Here is a 15,122-nt window from a genome sequence, read left to right as displayed (position 1 = left end):
GGAGCTGCATGCAGCTGAGCGGGGCATGAATTTGGTCAAATGCATCACACACACACACACGCACACACACACACAGAAGGAACAGGGGACAGATTTCAGACGTGAAGGCTTCCCTCCTTTTCACTCTGGACTCACCAGTTCCTGCAGGAAGAGGTCATTGGCCACGTGCACAATTTGGTCCACATGGATGATCCCCCCGATGCTGTTCACCTCGATGTCAGACAGGAATGTGAGAACAAGAATGGCTTCCACCAGGAGCTGCCGGTACTCAGGCTGAGGGACGTGGTTCAGCACCGACTCCACATGCACAGCAAACTTGATTTCACATGGGGTCATCTGGCAAGTTAGAGTGGAAATAGAAAGAAAAAATGACAAATCCAGAAGAGCAGTTCTCTACCTGCCTCCCAAGCACTGAACCATAAGCTCCTCTCTTCATGCTGGGGCACTGATTGAAGTACACAAGCCCTCCATTCTGTAAAATAAGGTTTAAATTTGGCAGACAATTCCAGCCCTTCTCTTCAGCTGTTACCACTATCCTGAGAATCTAAGGAAGCAAATGGCTGCCAGTGAAGGCACACAGGACAAGCAGCAGGCGCAGCAAAGGGGCAAACCCTCTACAAACCCACTGCCACGCCTGACTGGAGGAAGAAGCTAGGGGGGATGCTGGAGGGAAGATCATCATGGCAGCCCCCTCCCTGAGTGGCTGTTCTTACAGGGACCCTGCAGCATCAGCCCCGCTCTGCATCTCAGAGTGCCAAATGAAACATTCCATCACATCCTTGGCATTTCACCGTACCTCTCTGGTGGTTGAAGAAGGAAGGACATACCCATCAATGGACAGGCCGTGGCACTGAAACAGAAGCAGTTTGACAGTGAACAGAAATTATAGGTCTTGCGAGTAAATCTGAATGATCCAAGACACCATGTAATAATTTCAGTAAAACAGCAACAAAACCTGTTAAAAGTACTACCTCACCTTTGTTCAAAAGTTTATTACGTAGTCTGGCTACTGTCAGAAATAACCTTATACAACACTTGCACAGTGCTCTATATTCCCTTCTAGCTACTGAATGGGAGTTTTCACTGAAATAACATTTAATTAAGTGTTTGAGATGCAGGATACCACAACTCAAGGATGGAGGTGGTGTCAGCAATACTGAGTGTGACACACAAGAAAAGGACAAGACCTAAGTGGTGGCAGGCTAAAGAATGGCACATCTGGGTACCTCAGGCACAAATAAAGCACCAAGAAGAGGACAATACTTTGTGTACGTAAGAGATGGTCACTGTATTGAAAGATCTCATCAGTAAATCTAGTGATCATGTATGATTCATCTTGGTTGACATCAACACTAACAGCTTCAGTACAACTGATTTGAGGACAACCAAAGCAGGTGCTCAACATGTTGTGGGCTTGAATAGTTCAGTTTTGCAGGCTGCCAAATACTGACTGACAGCCAGCAAAGCAGAAGAACAGGTGCATCACTTCAAAAATAACAGGAATTCTTAATCCTCCCCTTCTCCTTAATAGAGATCTGCTTCCATACCTTCCATACCCCAGATCTCCAAGGTGCTACCAGGAATTACTTTTCACTTAACAACAAGCAAGAAACATCAGAAGAGTCATACAGCTCAGATGAGCCAGGAAGGGTTTTCATCATCACTTTGGGAGAGCCAGTGAAGCTTCCAAGCCAGCTCTTTGCAGCCTTTTCCAGCGGGAGCACAGGAATTGCACTGCATTACAGTGCCCCTCAGCGGCAGTGAGCACAGCCTGCGTTAGGCCAGGAGCAATGTGAAATAGTGGTAAGACACAACTGACCAGCAAAAACTGTGCATCAGTGTTTTCAGAGAAAAAAAAACACTTTCAAGCAAACATGTGAAGTTGCATTAATGAAGCCCTTCTATCTCCTACAGATATGTTGCTACTAATAACTCTGGTTTCCACTAGTCTTCCAATTGAAGACCAAATTTAACCAGCAACACATCTGAAACACCATCTTCCCACATTACCATAAGCTGCTTTGTTTCCTTTCTTCACTGTCAACCTACCTTCTGAAGAATCTTCCATACTTTCTCATAAAAGCCAACAGGAACTCTGTTAATGGCACCATCAAGCCTTCTTCTGCGCAGCCACTGCCCTTTGCGGTCACCCCAACTAATGTCTCCACTGGAGCTGGTGGGAGAAGTACTGGACGGAGATGGTGGAGTACTGCTCCTCTGCAAGAAACATTTAAGCCTCAGTTAGTTGCTATCTGCCACCACAGATGCTACTACTTGTGAAGATACTGTACTGTTACAGTGCTAGCTCAGGGCCAGGAGAAAAACCACAAGCCATGGCATCATACAAGGTGATGAAGCAGGACTCATCCCACTCTCCCCCTTTGACAACAAACTTCACTTCTCTCATACTTCATTCGTTTCTCAATATAATACGCCAGCAGTGCCATGAGGCATTACTGCTCGGTTCAACATAAGGCATGGCTGTTTTAACTAGTACGAGCTGGCTGACATGGCAGTGTTACTGCTGCACTCAATGGTGGGATTTACTGATAGGTCTGACTCAGGCTTAGTGTTGTGATAGTCAATGGGTCCATGATTCCAGCATGGAAAGGTCCTCCATAGAAACCAATCCATTAATATATGCTGACTAAAGACCAACTTTATGTGGTCATACAGTTACCATGCCCAACTCTCGGTAAACATCAGCCTTGTTTTCCTTTATTATCATGACTGATGGTTGGACAAGATGATCTTAGTGTTCTCTTCCAATCTTAATGATTCTATGACTACTCTTCTATTTTAACTCTACCAGACTTGAAGATTAAGTTAGGCAGCAAATCATCTTCAAAGATGTGGCACCACATCCTCACTGTTGGTGCCACACCAGGATACAGACAGGCTGTCCATCATCCCTCTCCCAGGCCCTGTGCTATTCTGTTGCCTCCCTCGTACCTCTTTGCACATCCATTACTTTCAGCCCAGGAAGGACTTCACTGATGGTCCCTTCTGAAATCACATCCTCTCTGAGTACAGAACTGCCTGAGCAGAGTACTGGGGAAAGTGGGAAATAAGACCAAAAAGTGCATGTTTGCAAGGGATATGCTCAGTGACTCCACTGAGCCACGCTCCACCAAAAGATCAGTAAGTGAAAACAAAGTCCATTTTTCACTTCTACTGGTGTCAGTGAGATGTAGGTGGTGATCCCTTGACGCCCTCTATTCCTTACTATTACACACTGACTTCTCCATTTCATTTTGCAGCCCCAGAGGACACAGGAGGGTCAGTGGCAAAGCAGAAATCCATCCACAAACAGTAATTAATTTGACTACTCAGGCAGAGGTCTCATTCAAAATCTTCTGTGCGCTTTTACCAATCTCTTCTCTTTCTTCTCTTCTCTTCCTGCACTGCTGTGTGGGAACAGAAAGGCTGCAGCAATGTGCTCAGGGCTGTTCTGTAATTGTATTTAGGGCACCTGAGGGCTATGCCACTGCGGGGAGAGCAGAGATGCACTCATCACAAGCACTGGTTCAGAGCGCACCTGTAGCTGCAAACATTCTGTCTCCAGGTGACAGATTTGGAGTCTCAGAATTTAAACTGCTAAGGTTTCTACTGGTAAAAATCTTTAAACAATTATATTCCTCTGTAACAGCAACAGCTTAAGAGCTACAGTTTTCTGCCTTGAAAGAAAATGACTGCCTGAAAAGATGCCTGGGCCTATAAAAAACCCTGCCTCAGCACTCTGAAACTGTGCTGGTGATCATCAGCCAGAGATTGCCAGCATAAACACTGTGTTACTTTTAAATACTGGTGGCACCTATAATATATGATCAGGCAGCTAAATCTGTGGCGTTGCTTTATCTGCTACAGCTGTTTACTATTAAGAAGAGCTAAGTGGATCTAAATGTGGGACTGAGCTATTAAAAGATTACTAATGAGAACAGGCTCCCAGTGAAGATGAACTAAACAAAGAGGGTTCGAAAGAAGCTTTTTCAGAGGAGAAGCAGCAGGAGGTATTCAGAGCTCAGGTCCTTGCACACGTGTACTCAGACATACACAGACACACACAGGGCAAAAAGCAGGTGCAGAACTGCAGATGTCGTTTTACCCTGGAAGCGAACATGCTGCTGGACATGGAGTGGCCCTCATGAACGAACTATAAAACAAAAACAGACACCAGCAGGTCAGACAGACAGTCAGGACACAACAGGACACAAACAAGGTTATGTAACCCATCTGCACAAAGGCAAGGAGCATGGAATAAACTCAGGTACTCAGAGGAAAGCCGTGACAGCCTCTGGTTATGTGCTCAGACACAGGTAAAGGCTGGGTTTACAGACTCTAAAAAGCATCTGTAGCAAATGAGAGAGCTGCAGATGCTCAACATGTGAGCTCTGTCTGATGCAAGTGCTCAAAATGTTCCTCCTGACACAAGGTTGGTTGTCTTCCCTCCAACCACTATGACATTAAGATGGTATTTCATAAATTATTTACAGAGTGCAGTGAGATGTAGTATAAAGCAACAAGCATTGACTGGTGAGGGGAAATAAAAGCTAGAACAGCCAACCCTTCTGCTGTGCAAAAAAATGCAGCCATCCAATGCAAAAAATAACTCTACAGTGCTGACAAGCTTCACAGGGTTTCAACTCAGGTGCATACCTGTATTTAAGATTTAACGCTGCCTCCTAGTGCCCAGTCCCTGTCCCTTCTGGGAATAGCACTGAGGTTGGACATCCCCAGTAGGCTGCAGGACTAACAGCCATTGCCAAATGGAGCTACCAAGGTCCCCCAGAGTCTGCAGTAAGCACCATGCAGCAGCTTCACAGGCACTGTTGCTCCACAGGCAGGCTCAGCAACGGCAACACTAAGGTACCAGAGTGGCTCAAACACAGTGACCAGATCTCACAAGGCACAAAACACACATTTCACCCAGGCCTTGCCTTCCCTGATTGATCATATCCCAAAAAGCATTATGAACTGATCTTTACATCAGCATAAAATGCCCCTCCTCCCCCAAAGCTCATTCAGTGCATTTGTCTCATACAAAGGAGAGCACCACATACTTTCCTAGACACTTACACAAATGGCCTCAGAGTAAATGCTCTCGCTTGTTAAGCTCTTGGCAGAGAGAGTGCTTTTGAAGTATGTCTCTAATATAAACTACTTATTTCCCACCAATGTCTTTTACCTGATCACCACCCTCCTATTTACCCAGAGCAAAAGCAAACTACTAATAGCAACACACACACACACAAAAAAAAAGAGAAATGAAAATCAGCTGCAATAAAACCATCAGTCACACTCATCCAGAACACTTTGCATCTTCTACCATTTCTCTCACTATGCTCACTTGCTGTGTAATTGAGAATACTGAACTCAGATTACTGCTAGAATACGAAGTGCAGTTCTCCAATCTTGAAGGAAAAAAAAAAGCCACTAAGATTTCTTTTCCAGGTGTACCTTTCCAGAAGGCACATAGATTACATTAAGAACTTGCGCAGAGTACAGGAATGAAAACCACCTGTGTGAAATCTTTGTGCAGCTGCCATTTCTTTAGCTAAAGATGATAGAAAATTGTTTTAAAGTTGATGCCATAAATGCACTAGACTTTGCTCAAGTTCCAGTCTTCAGTACATGAAACAAGAACAAAGAAGGGGCTACATTCATGGAAGAAGCATCTTCTTCCTGCCTTCTATTAGCTTTAAGCCAAAGGGTGACTGTAAATTTCTCTCATTTACCAAGAATGTATTTATTTGGCATCAAAAACAACTTCCTGAAAGGAAAACAAAACTCTGATAAAACACCATTCCAGAACAGCTACATTTTCTGATAAGCACTGACAGAAAACCCTCACCTGCTTCATTTCACTCTTCAATTTAGTAATACCACTTCTTTCTGTTTTTGTTGCTCCAGAATGCCCCATTTCATGAATAGAAATTGCAGGGCTAGATGAAGAAGAATCCATACGTCGCACTAAAAGAAGCAAATGGGCAAACTGTAATAGTAGGAAGAGATAACACTGTGTCTAGAAGTTATAGATAAAAGCAGATCCTTTCACAAGTGTTCAGTGTGTTTTTTTGACAGCATGCTTTCAAATTACATCAGTAATTTAAACCTGATTGCATCAATTCAGAGGTAGAGGGCCACAGTTGGATGTTTGGAATTGACCTTCCGAGACACGGAACAGTCATAGCTTCAAAAGACATCGGAGTTGCACAAAGTATGAGGACTTAAGACACAGCTAAAGTGTCAACTGGAAATATTGGGGATCACAAACACACTCCTGGAAGGCAGAATGGATAAGTCCTTTTCACGGTCTTCCTTCTGGTCACATTACATTTCTTCATTTTAAAGTTCGCCTTGATACAACCTTACTCCTGTGTAGGACAGTCTCTCTTATATGCGTTTTTTTTATCCCACAGCAGATATATGCAATATATCTGTTCAATAAATTACCTGTACTTCTATTTCACATGCATGGATGGGAGGTTCCTACTTAGTAGACAATCTAACTCCATATTTACAGTTCCCATTTAACATATACCCAAACAGGTAACTTACGGCTTCTTTCCACACCAAACTCCTTTCCACTGAGAATATGGTGTAGGAGATTTTTCATATCAAAAGGGCTTAGATTCATCAAACTCTCTGAAGCTTCTTCACCTAGTTTAAACAACAAAATAAACAAGTAAGATTAAAAACAAAGCAAAGCCCCACACACAGAAATAAAAAACACAACTATAGGATGCTTTATGGATGGCTTTCCTAACTAAACTGCTGACACATGGGCACAGGGGTACACAGACAAGTTTCCCATAGGAGAACATGGAAAAGGCAGCAGTGAAGCAGAGGGCATCATACAAAGAAATAACAAAAGGGATCATGGGATAAAGAGGCTTTGAACTGTGAACACAGTACTCAGCTTCTGGTACTCAGCTTCAGCTCTGGAGGAAACGGGGCTGTCTGAATGTTCCTCATGGACAAACAGAATTATCCCAGAAAATGACTTGGCTCCATTTACCAACTTCTCCTAAAGGACAAATACTTTCCCACAGGTAGGCAGCCATCAAGTTTGCTCAAAGACATCAGTGATGCCCATAGTGAGGCCTGTGTAAAATAAGCTTCTATTGAGTCTTCCCCTCCCCCTTGGGGTGTGCTAATACACTAGGAACAACAATGAGCTGAGCCACAAAAATCATGCTCCTAAGCATCAGCACTCGAGACTACACATTCACATACTACACATTACTACACATACACATTAATTCGATCACTTCTGATGATTGTTGACCTCTGACCAATTTAAATTCCTCTGACGTGGAAAATTCTTCAATGGTTTTTCAGATACCACCTCAGCTGTGATTTCTCCTCTCTACATACAGTATTTTCATCCTGTACAACTTGTTAGTTTCTTAATTTTGCTTTTTTGCAGTGCATATGCAACATCTGGCAGTCTTATAAGGTATGTATTTTTACTGACCTCCTGTTATAAGTAAAGATAACATATCACTAGCTGAAATCTGAATAGCAAATATTTTTCAACCACGTACATTCCAAGGGAGAAGGATGACCCATAGGAGAGAACGTGTGCTGAATAAAACCCACATGAAAGCTGAATAATCAAGTCCCAAATATTCTGCAGATACCAAGTGTCCTGATTCTCATTGAAATTAGTCCCTAAAAACATACACATGCAATTTCATGATCTGCACCTCAAGCACTGAAAGTCAGGGTGTTTAAGCACTTAACATCTACTTCAGACTGACGCTGCAGGAAGGCAGGAATCCTTCATTAAGCCAAACAGAAATTATTTTCATTTTTTAACTGTGTATGTAAATGAAGAAGCTTACAAAAGAATTTAACATGAATAGGAAAATCAGTGACTGATGTGAAGCAGAAACAAAGCCAGAAGTATCTCCCACAATAAAACTATTCTTACCTGAGCATTTCAGACTCCGAGCCAGCTCAGTGGCCATCACCTGAATTATGAGACCAATGCGGAGCCTGAGCATCTCCATGAAAAGACTAGGCTGCGATCGGACATACATCGCCAGGTACATAATTATTTCCTGTAAGTACAAATTAGAAGAGCTCTCCTTCAGCATGGGTCATCCTAGCTTTTCCAGTCTCAGAAGAAAACACTGTGCACAGCTTAAAGAACCATTTTTTTCACATGCTCCGTACCTGTGTCAGGACAGCAATACTGATGTCTTGGCCACTAGCTTCATAAATAAGATCTGTGAGCTCTTCGGGTGGCAGAGGGCTGTAAGAGGGCAAACTACAGTTAGCAGTAAGTCCAGCACTTGCTGTCAAGTTCTTGAACACATGCTAGAATCATGTCACCCAGAACATCTTTGCACCACAGGGTTTTCTGCCTTGGTGGCTGCAATTCTTTCTGAATGTGAAAAATAAACCAAGGTGAGAGCAGCAGAATGGTACCAGCAGGAATATGAAAGGCAATCTGCTTCTACAACCGAGATGAAACTCTGACTTACGTGGTAATGATTTTCTCACGTGGCTCTGGGGGCAGCCCCACTGTAAGCTGCTTGTGGTGTGACAGGAGGTCTGTGCATGCCTATCACAACACAACAGAAAGCAAGAGATCTTCTTGTGAGACATGCAACAGTGACACAGCTTTTAACTCCAGAAAATTAAGTATTTACTTAGCAATTTCTAAGTGCATTTCTACTGATTACAAGATATGCAGATCCAGAAGAACCAGTTGCCAAATATCCCCTGAGGTTAACAGGACTACAAGAGTTTGCCCTCTCCTACTTAAGCCTGCTTCTTCACACTGAAATCAGCAGCAGAATTATTATGCTCTCTAGGAGGACTGGAGGTAAAAGACTTTATCACAAGATATAAAATAGATATGAAATAGGATATATATACTTCCTACAAAAGCAAGTGCTTAATTCACCTGATTCATTATTCTGAATCAAAGACCTCAGCGAGCAATGCATATTTTTCTATGAGCTTGTTTTCCTTCCTTTAATGTCCAGCAAAACTATATCACCTCTACTCTCATCCTCTCCAGTTCTTAGTCAATATCTCTGCAATTTAATGTACATGGGTTTTTGTGAGCATGTACTGCTTTTCCGTGTCTTGTGGATGGAAAAAGTACTTAATGAGGTATCACGCAGAGTGACTGTTGCAAACTGCTCCCTGCAAATACAACTGTCAGTAAAACAGGCCATTCTAGGTATGAATATCAAAGCTTTGAAAATGCCCAGAAGTTAGAGAAAGAGTTCTTTGGAAATATGCAAGGACAGGTACATAAAAAAACCTTTAAAACATCAGAGTAGTTTTGAAATGTTCCAAATGAAGTCTGTACCCTTACATTGGATCTTTCATGTTAACATTACGTAGGGCCATATATCCTAATGCCTCTGCACATCCACTGCCACTCACACTACAGACTGCCTGCCTAATGGGACTGAAATCACTGCAACATGTTTTTGCATAATCTCTTGCACTAAGACATACTGGTGCTTCAAGTGTTCATGTTACCACAAAAGCAATAAGCATTTAACAATGACCACTAAAGCTTTCAACGCACACAGTTAAGCTGCTCGGTTAAACGGAGATTAAATGAGGCCTTCACAATCACTTACAGATTGACATTCTCACTCCGCTCTAATCTTAGCACACTTCTCAGTACACATGAAAGAGGTTGTAATAAGATTTTAGATCAGAAAAGCAAACAGTGTTTACAAACAAATGCTGCACTAGGTTTGTTGTGAAATAAGACCAGAAGAGTACAAACACAAGCCTCACTGACACTTGCGCCTCACATCAGTAGTCCTGTTTTCAGGCAGGAATCTGAACCAGCGCTATTTCTATCTCATACCTCTGCCAGGACTTCCACTCTCTTTTTAAGTATACCAGAAATATAACGGATTAAGCCCCATTCTTGATTGAGGCCTGCCTTTCTGTAGAGCTCATTGAGCAGGCAATGTACAGTGACTCCATATTGTCCATTCAGCTGTGTATCCCAATCAGGGCCTCTGTAGAAAAACAGAAGATCATTTCCATTAGATCAAAATGGTACATTTCTAAGGGGTCTTTGAGGAAGATACAGGAAGAGAAAGTGGAAAACAATGCTACAGTGCTCAGTCTTAACACACAACGAGCAACCAGACTTTGACTGAATTGATGAATTTGTGTAGCAGTCATTTGGGTGAAATGAATGGGACATGGGTGCCCTTCATCAGAGATCAGCTATGCATGGGCAAAAACCTCCCGGTAACAGCAACTCCCATATTAACCTTTCATATTAACCTCATATAACCTCACTTGGACTTAAGCCTGTGACTACAAAGCAACCATCCAGGGGATTTCCCATTTGGCTTTAAGTGGAGCACTAGGAAGGAGCTGGGAAGAATGGAAGGATGCTCCATATGTTTCTCTTTAGGAGTGAAATTTAGCACTTTTTTTTCAGTACTGATAAAGATGGTACCCATTTTTTTTCAGACACTTCAGGGACCTTTATGAGTTTTTCACCCTGCCTCATTCTTAGTTACTAACTAGTCTTCCACACTGCTTTTGTCATTACTGATAGAATCAATGGAGTTTTCCATTCCTTTTCCAGTTTTGAAATTCACTGTATGATGGCAAAAAGGTGCTTCTAGTTGACAGTGGTTCCAAGCACCACAGTGGTTCCTTCAGCTCCTGTTGGAGGGACAGAGTCCACCAAAACCCAACAGGGACTCCAGTAGTGAAACAGTTTCAGAAAGCAAAACTAAGGGTGTTACATGCAGTCAGGATCTCCTTTACTTTTTAAGAGCGGCTACTAAATATTTCACTTAGGAAAATAAAAAGATCAAAGAAGAGGCCCTCTCACAGGAAAGACTAAGATAAACAATAACACAACTTCGTAGCAATAAGGAAGACAATCAGTTGTGATCAATAAACACACGCCTTTGCAACCTGAACCTACTTTTTACCAGATTCCAACAACATAAGGAATAAAATGGCAGTTAGCACACTCTGGAAGATGACTCCATTAATCTGTGTTTGAATTTTGCTCGAATCCATTTAATGAGCAGGTTTTTTTTTACTAACCCCAGCAGCTCGAGCTGTTTCTGGAAACATTTTGAAGAACGCCATGTTTCAGTCAACTATTGCACTTAAGCATAGAAGGATTAGAGGAAAAAATAATGAGTACTCATTAAAACTGCATCTGTGCTTTCGTTAGAAAATGACAAAATGAAGTATCCCTCCACTTCCACTTTGGCAAAATTGTGTGTCAATCAACAGTGAAATTTCCACAGATTTATTTTGAATGCAAATCATTTATGTAGTCAAGCTAACTGAAAATGCTTCTGTTAAAGCACAAAACATTTTAACCTCTCCCCTGAAAATACAACCCTGAACAGTGACAACCTTTTGCACAACAATCAAATAGCTGTGACCAAACTTAAGAGGCTGAAGTCTATACCCAGATAACTCACTTTAGTATATGCAAGATATATAAGATATCTGCCTGATCGTGGAGCGTTGGGCATTCCTTCAGCTGTTCAACAAGCTTCCTGCAGTCCAAATCACCATGAGCATCTTTAGCTAAGTTCAAAACCTTTTCATGGTCCTGATAACAAAGAGGGATTAAAATCAATAACAGACCTTGACAGAAGCAGCAGATTAAATTTGTAGCTCCCCACTAAAAGAATATAACAGACACGAAACACAACTCTGTGCTTGAAATATACACATATCATGTAGTTTTTCCTAGACTACTGCAGACATGAAAATAAGCCTGATCCCCAGAAACACAACACCCAGAATGGACTTTCTGTCTCTAGATTTGGTTCAATCAACCAGGAAAGCTACTTTAGGGACAAAAAAAAGTTCTCATAGAAGGAAACAAAATTATTCATATACTTTTCCTGTCATATGATGCTACTTGCAATGAAGTAAAGCAGAAAGATACCACTTTTTTGTAGAAAACATTTAGAGGTTGTTTTTTTTTTTAGTTCTGTCTCTAAACTGTATAATCATGATGCTTTAGTTATGCAGATGGTGCCATCATAAATTTTCCAATGCTTTGGAACAAGCATGTTAACTAGTCAGGTGATGCAACACTGCAGTGAGTCCCTAGATGAAAACAAGTTTTATTTAACAAGCTATTCAGCTGTTTGTATGGTCCTGAAGTACCACCTCTGTGGACAACACCTATAAAACAGAATCTTCTAGCAGGTTGGATACAACCTCATGTCAGCACCCTCAGCAGACACACTCACACATACTAGGACGGAACACCCAGCTCAGCCTTGCCCTCTGTGCTTTACTGTGGGATTTAGCTTGTGCTATATGATATCTGTCCTTTCATATGCTACTCTCCTGGCCAAAAATTAATACAAGTACTGTTTACCGGACAATAATTTTAAAAGCCACGAACATCTTATCTTTCTCATGTTCATTAAGACCAAACACGATGATGTAGCCCTTTAATGTTAAAAATAAGCATATTATTTTTTCCTTGCACACATTCAGTAATGTGTATATATATATATATATATATATATATATATACACATTAACATATATATTATTAATAAATAATAATCAATAATAATGTATATATAATATATACATTAATAATATCTATGTATCAAAAAAAACCTCACAGCAAAAAAGTAACAACCACCCCCTACCCACTGCCCCAGGCAGTTGGCTTTGCTGTCAAGGTAACAAAATGAGAACTAGCATATGGTTTGGCTGGAAATCAGAGGAACTCAAAATACTAAGCCCTAAAAACACAAACAGCATAAAAAAAATCCCACAGTTTACCTTTGTCTCAAGAGAAAGGGGAATATCAACAAGATTCAAAGACTTCCGGTGCGTGTTCAGAACTTTAGTTGGAAGAGAAACGGCTGGAAATCAAAGCCAACGACAACACTTAAAAAAGGCCTGTTGCTGTAATGCCGAAAAGCAAAAACACCAGCATGAAGCAACTGTACCACAAAAAACAACAGAAATACATCTGAGAGTCAAGTTACATTGGGCAACATTTCCAAGATGTTGTGTGTGGAACTCAAGAGACAAGCTCACACTTTGAATTTTTCCTTCCTGCAGACTTGCTCCAAGAGCTTTTGAAATCAGCACATCAAAGGCTGAGGCACAACATGCTGAACTGATACCTCTTACTGCAGTACATGCCTGCGGTGTCCTACAAATGAATGACCTGATCCTGACAAGTGTATTTCAGATGTTTCTGCAGTAAACATGCCAAAACATGTCTAACATATGGAGAAAATGGTCTAATTGAAAAAAATGCTGTAATTAAAGTGATAAGTATGAATGCTCTGTTATCTTCATGTCTTAAATTTAACAGAAGATCACATGATTCTGCAGCATATGAAATATAGGAGATAAGACTAAAGTTTGAAGTTTTATTAATATCCACTGAAGTTAAGAGAAGCCTTCTCTTAACCAGGCTACTGGATACTACATATCTACATGTAAAACACTGTGGTTGTTGGAATCTACTCACAAATTCAGTCAAAGCATTATTCAGGTGAAAGTCCTCCAATCAGTTTAATGCAGCATTATTAGGAAAACTACCTTCCCTCTCAACTCCATTTGTTCTCATAGACTTGGAGCTTACATGTGCATACTGATGTTTCATGCCACTGAAATATTTCATTTCACCACAACTTCATTGGATTAAGAAATTAAATTATTTGTCTGCCTTTGTACAAAGATAAAAAAAAAAAAAAAGAAAAGAAATAAAAAGGAAGAAAGAAAAAAGAAATAACTGACTCATGTTCTAAAATTCTATCCAATCAGCTAGTTTCCATAACACAAACTTTGATTCACTGCACGTTATTTATACTTACACCATGATATGGGACAACGTGAGAAGTACAGCAACAACTTCAGACTTACTTCTTGGCAGCTACAATACACTTGTGTTACTACCTTTCTTCAAATATTAGAATTTGAAAATAATTGAACTTATCCTTCTTAGCACCCATGGCAAATAACAGTGAGAAATACCTGGAATCTCCAAACCCTTTGCCTTGGCCATTATTGACAATATCTCTTGTGTGGAATGATTTGCACTGAACACAAGTGGTTGATGAGCAGTCTTTGAAGTTGGAGGCAGATATGACTTCAGTGCAGTACTCTGCAGGATATCATTTATATACTGATCCAGCTCATCCTGGCTTTCTAATGAGACAAACATAAAAGGGATATTAAACGTAAGAAAACCTATAAAATACCAGTGCTTTTTTTTTTTTACACACACATCACTCTGTTCTTGTTCATAGAGAAGAGCACACAAAAATGTAAGAATAAGCAAGAGAGTTTTAAGCTGAGCAAAACGGAAAGAAAAATGTAAACAATTTTTGATAGTTTTTAAACAATTAAGTTTAGAAACTGTTTTTCCCTTTGAAAGAGATCAAAAGAATTTTTCTCTTTTTGGTAGACCAAAGATCAGCCCTTGTGCATGGATTTTTCTGTGACTCCTCACACTCACTACTTCCTATGGCATCTTCTACACACCTCCCACCTGCTGGTTCTCAGACTCAGCTTTACCACAGCAGTTACTGGTCAATGCCACACCAAGAATGTAGGAACAATTCACAAAAACTCCTCCAAACTAAATCATGCACATACCATCCTCAGGCTGACGTATGAGAAACCTGAATAACTATCAACTGAGTATATATTAGATTTTGTAGTGTAGGTCAACCCCAGACTCTACTGACAGAATATGACATAGATGAAAAAATAAAGTGAAAAAACTACTACCTTTTTCACAGAAATCTGCTGGATAGCCTCCATATTCACTGTCAGGGCTACAACGGCCTTCATGAGAATCATCAAACAGTTTTATATCACAGTCTGGATCCAGGAAGCTCAGATGCGTATGAAAAGATGTGGTAAGAAATTCTGACAGCTTGCCTATCTTCACCCTGCAAACAGAAAAGTATGCCAGAGGGAGGGAGCTAACATACACCATTTTGATACTGAGCTTTCAACAGCTCCAAAATCCATGAGATCTAGCAGTCAAATCTACCTTTCGTAACTACGAAGAAGTAAATAACCAATGTGGAGAAAATAAATGCAAAAAAAAAAATAGTTGCAGGTCCTGCTGAGCACAGCTCTATCTACTAACT

At 40.9% G+C, this 15,122-nt stretch overlaps 1 protein-coding gene across 2 annotated transcripts in view; it reads right to left on the bottom strand.

Moving 5' to 3' along the window:
* PHKA2 (phosphorylase kinase regulatory subunit alpha 2) overlaps window positions 1–15,122 on the bottom strand; it is a 33,182-nt gene that overhangs the window by 1,090 nt on the left and 16,970 nt on the right. The window contains exons 18-31 of one of the 2 annotated variants that reach the window (XM_015886135.2): window positions 14,755–14,918; window positions 13,996–14,169; window positions 12,787–12,869; window positions 11,451–11,584; window positions 9,848–10,004; window positions 8,493–8,572; window positions 8,182–8,260; window positions 7,937–8,066; window positions 6,559–6,660; window positions 5,852–5,970; window positions 4,106–4,153; window positions 2,050–2,217; window positions 797–850; window positions 136–336 (exon numbers count right to left, since the gene is read on the bottom strand). In XM_015886135.2, the coding sequence (XP_015741621.1) occupies window positions 136–336; window positions 797–850; window positions 2,050–2,217; window positions 4,106–4,153; window positions 5,852–5,970; window positions 6,559–6,660; window positions 7,937–8,066; window positions 8,182–8,260; window positions 8,493–8,572; window positions 9,848–10,004; window positions 11,451–11,584; window positions 12,787–12,869; window positions 13,996–14,169; window positions 14,755–14,918 (1,693 nt within the window). The remainder of the gene's footprint in view (window positions 1–135; window positions 337–796; window positions 851–2,049; window positions 2,218–4,105; window positions 4,154–5,851; window positions 5,971–6,558; window positions 6,661–7,936; window positions 8,067–8,181; window positions 8,261–8,492; window positions 8,573–9,847; window positions 10,005–11,450; window positions 11,585–12,786; window positions 12,870–13,995; window positions 14,170–14,754; window positions 14,919–15,122) is intronic. The other variant, XM_015886144.2, reaches the window with a different exon arrangement.

This window comes from Coturnix japonica, chromosome 1 (assembly GCF_001577835.2).
Source record: "Coturnix japonica isolate 7356 chromosome 1, Coturnix japonica 2.1, whole genome shotgun sequence".
Taxonomy (NCBI): Eukaryota; Metazoa; Chordata; class Aves; order Galliformes; family Phasianidae; genus Coturnix; species Coturnix japonica.
Note: the sequence above shows the minus strand (reverse complement) of the source record. Positions and strands in the feature narration are given on the sequence as shown.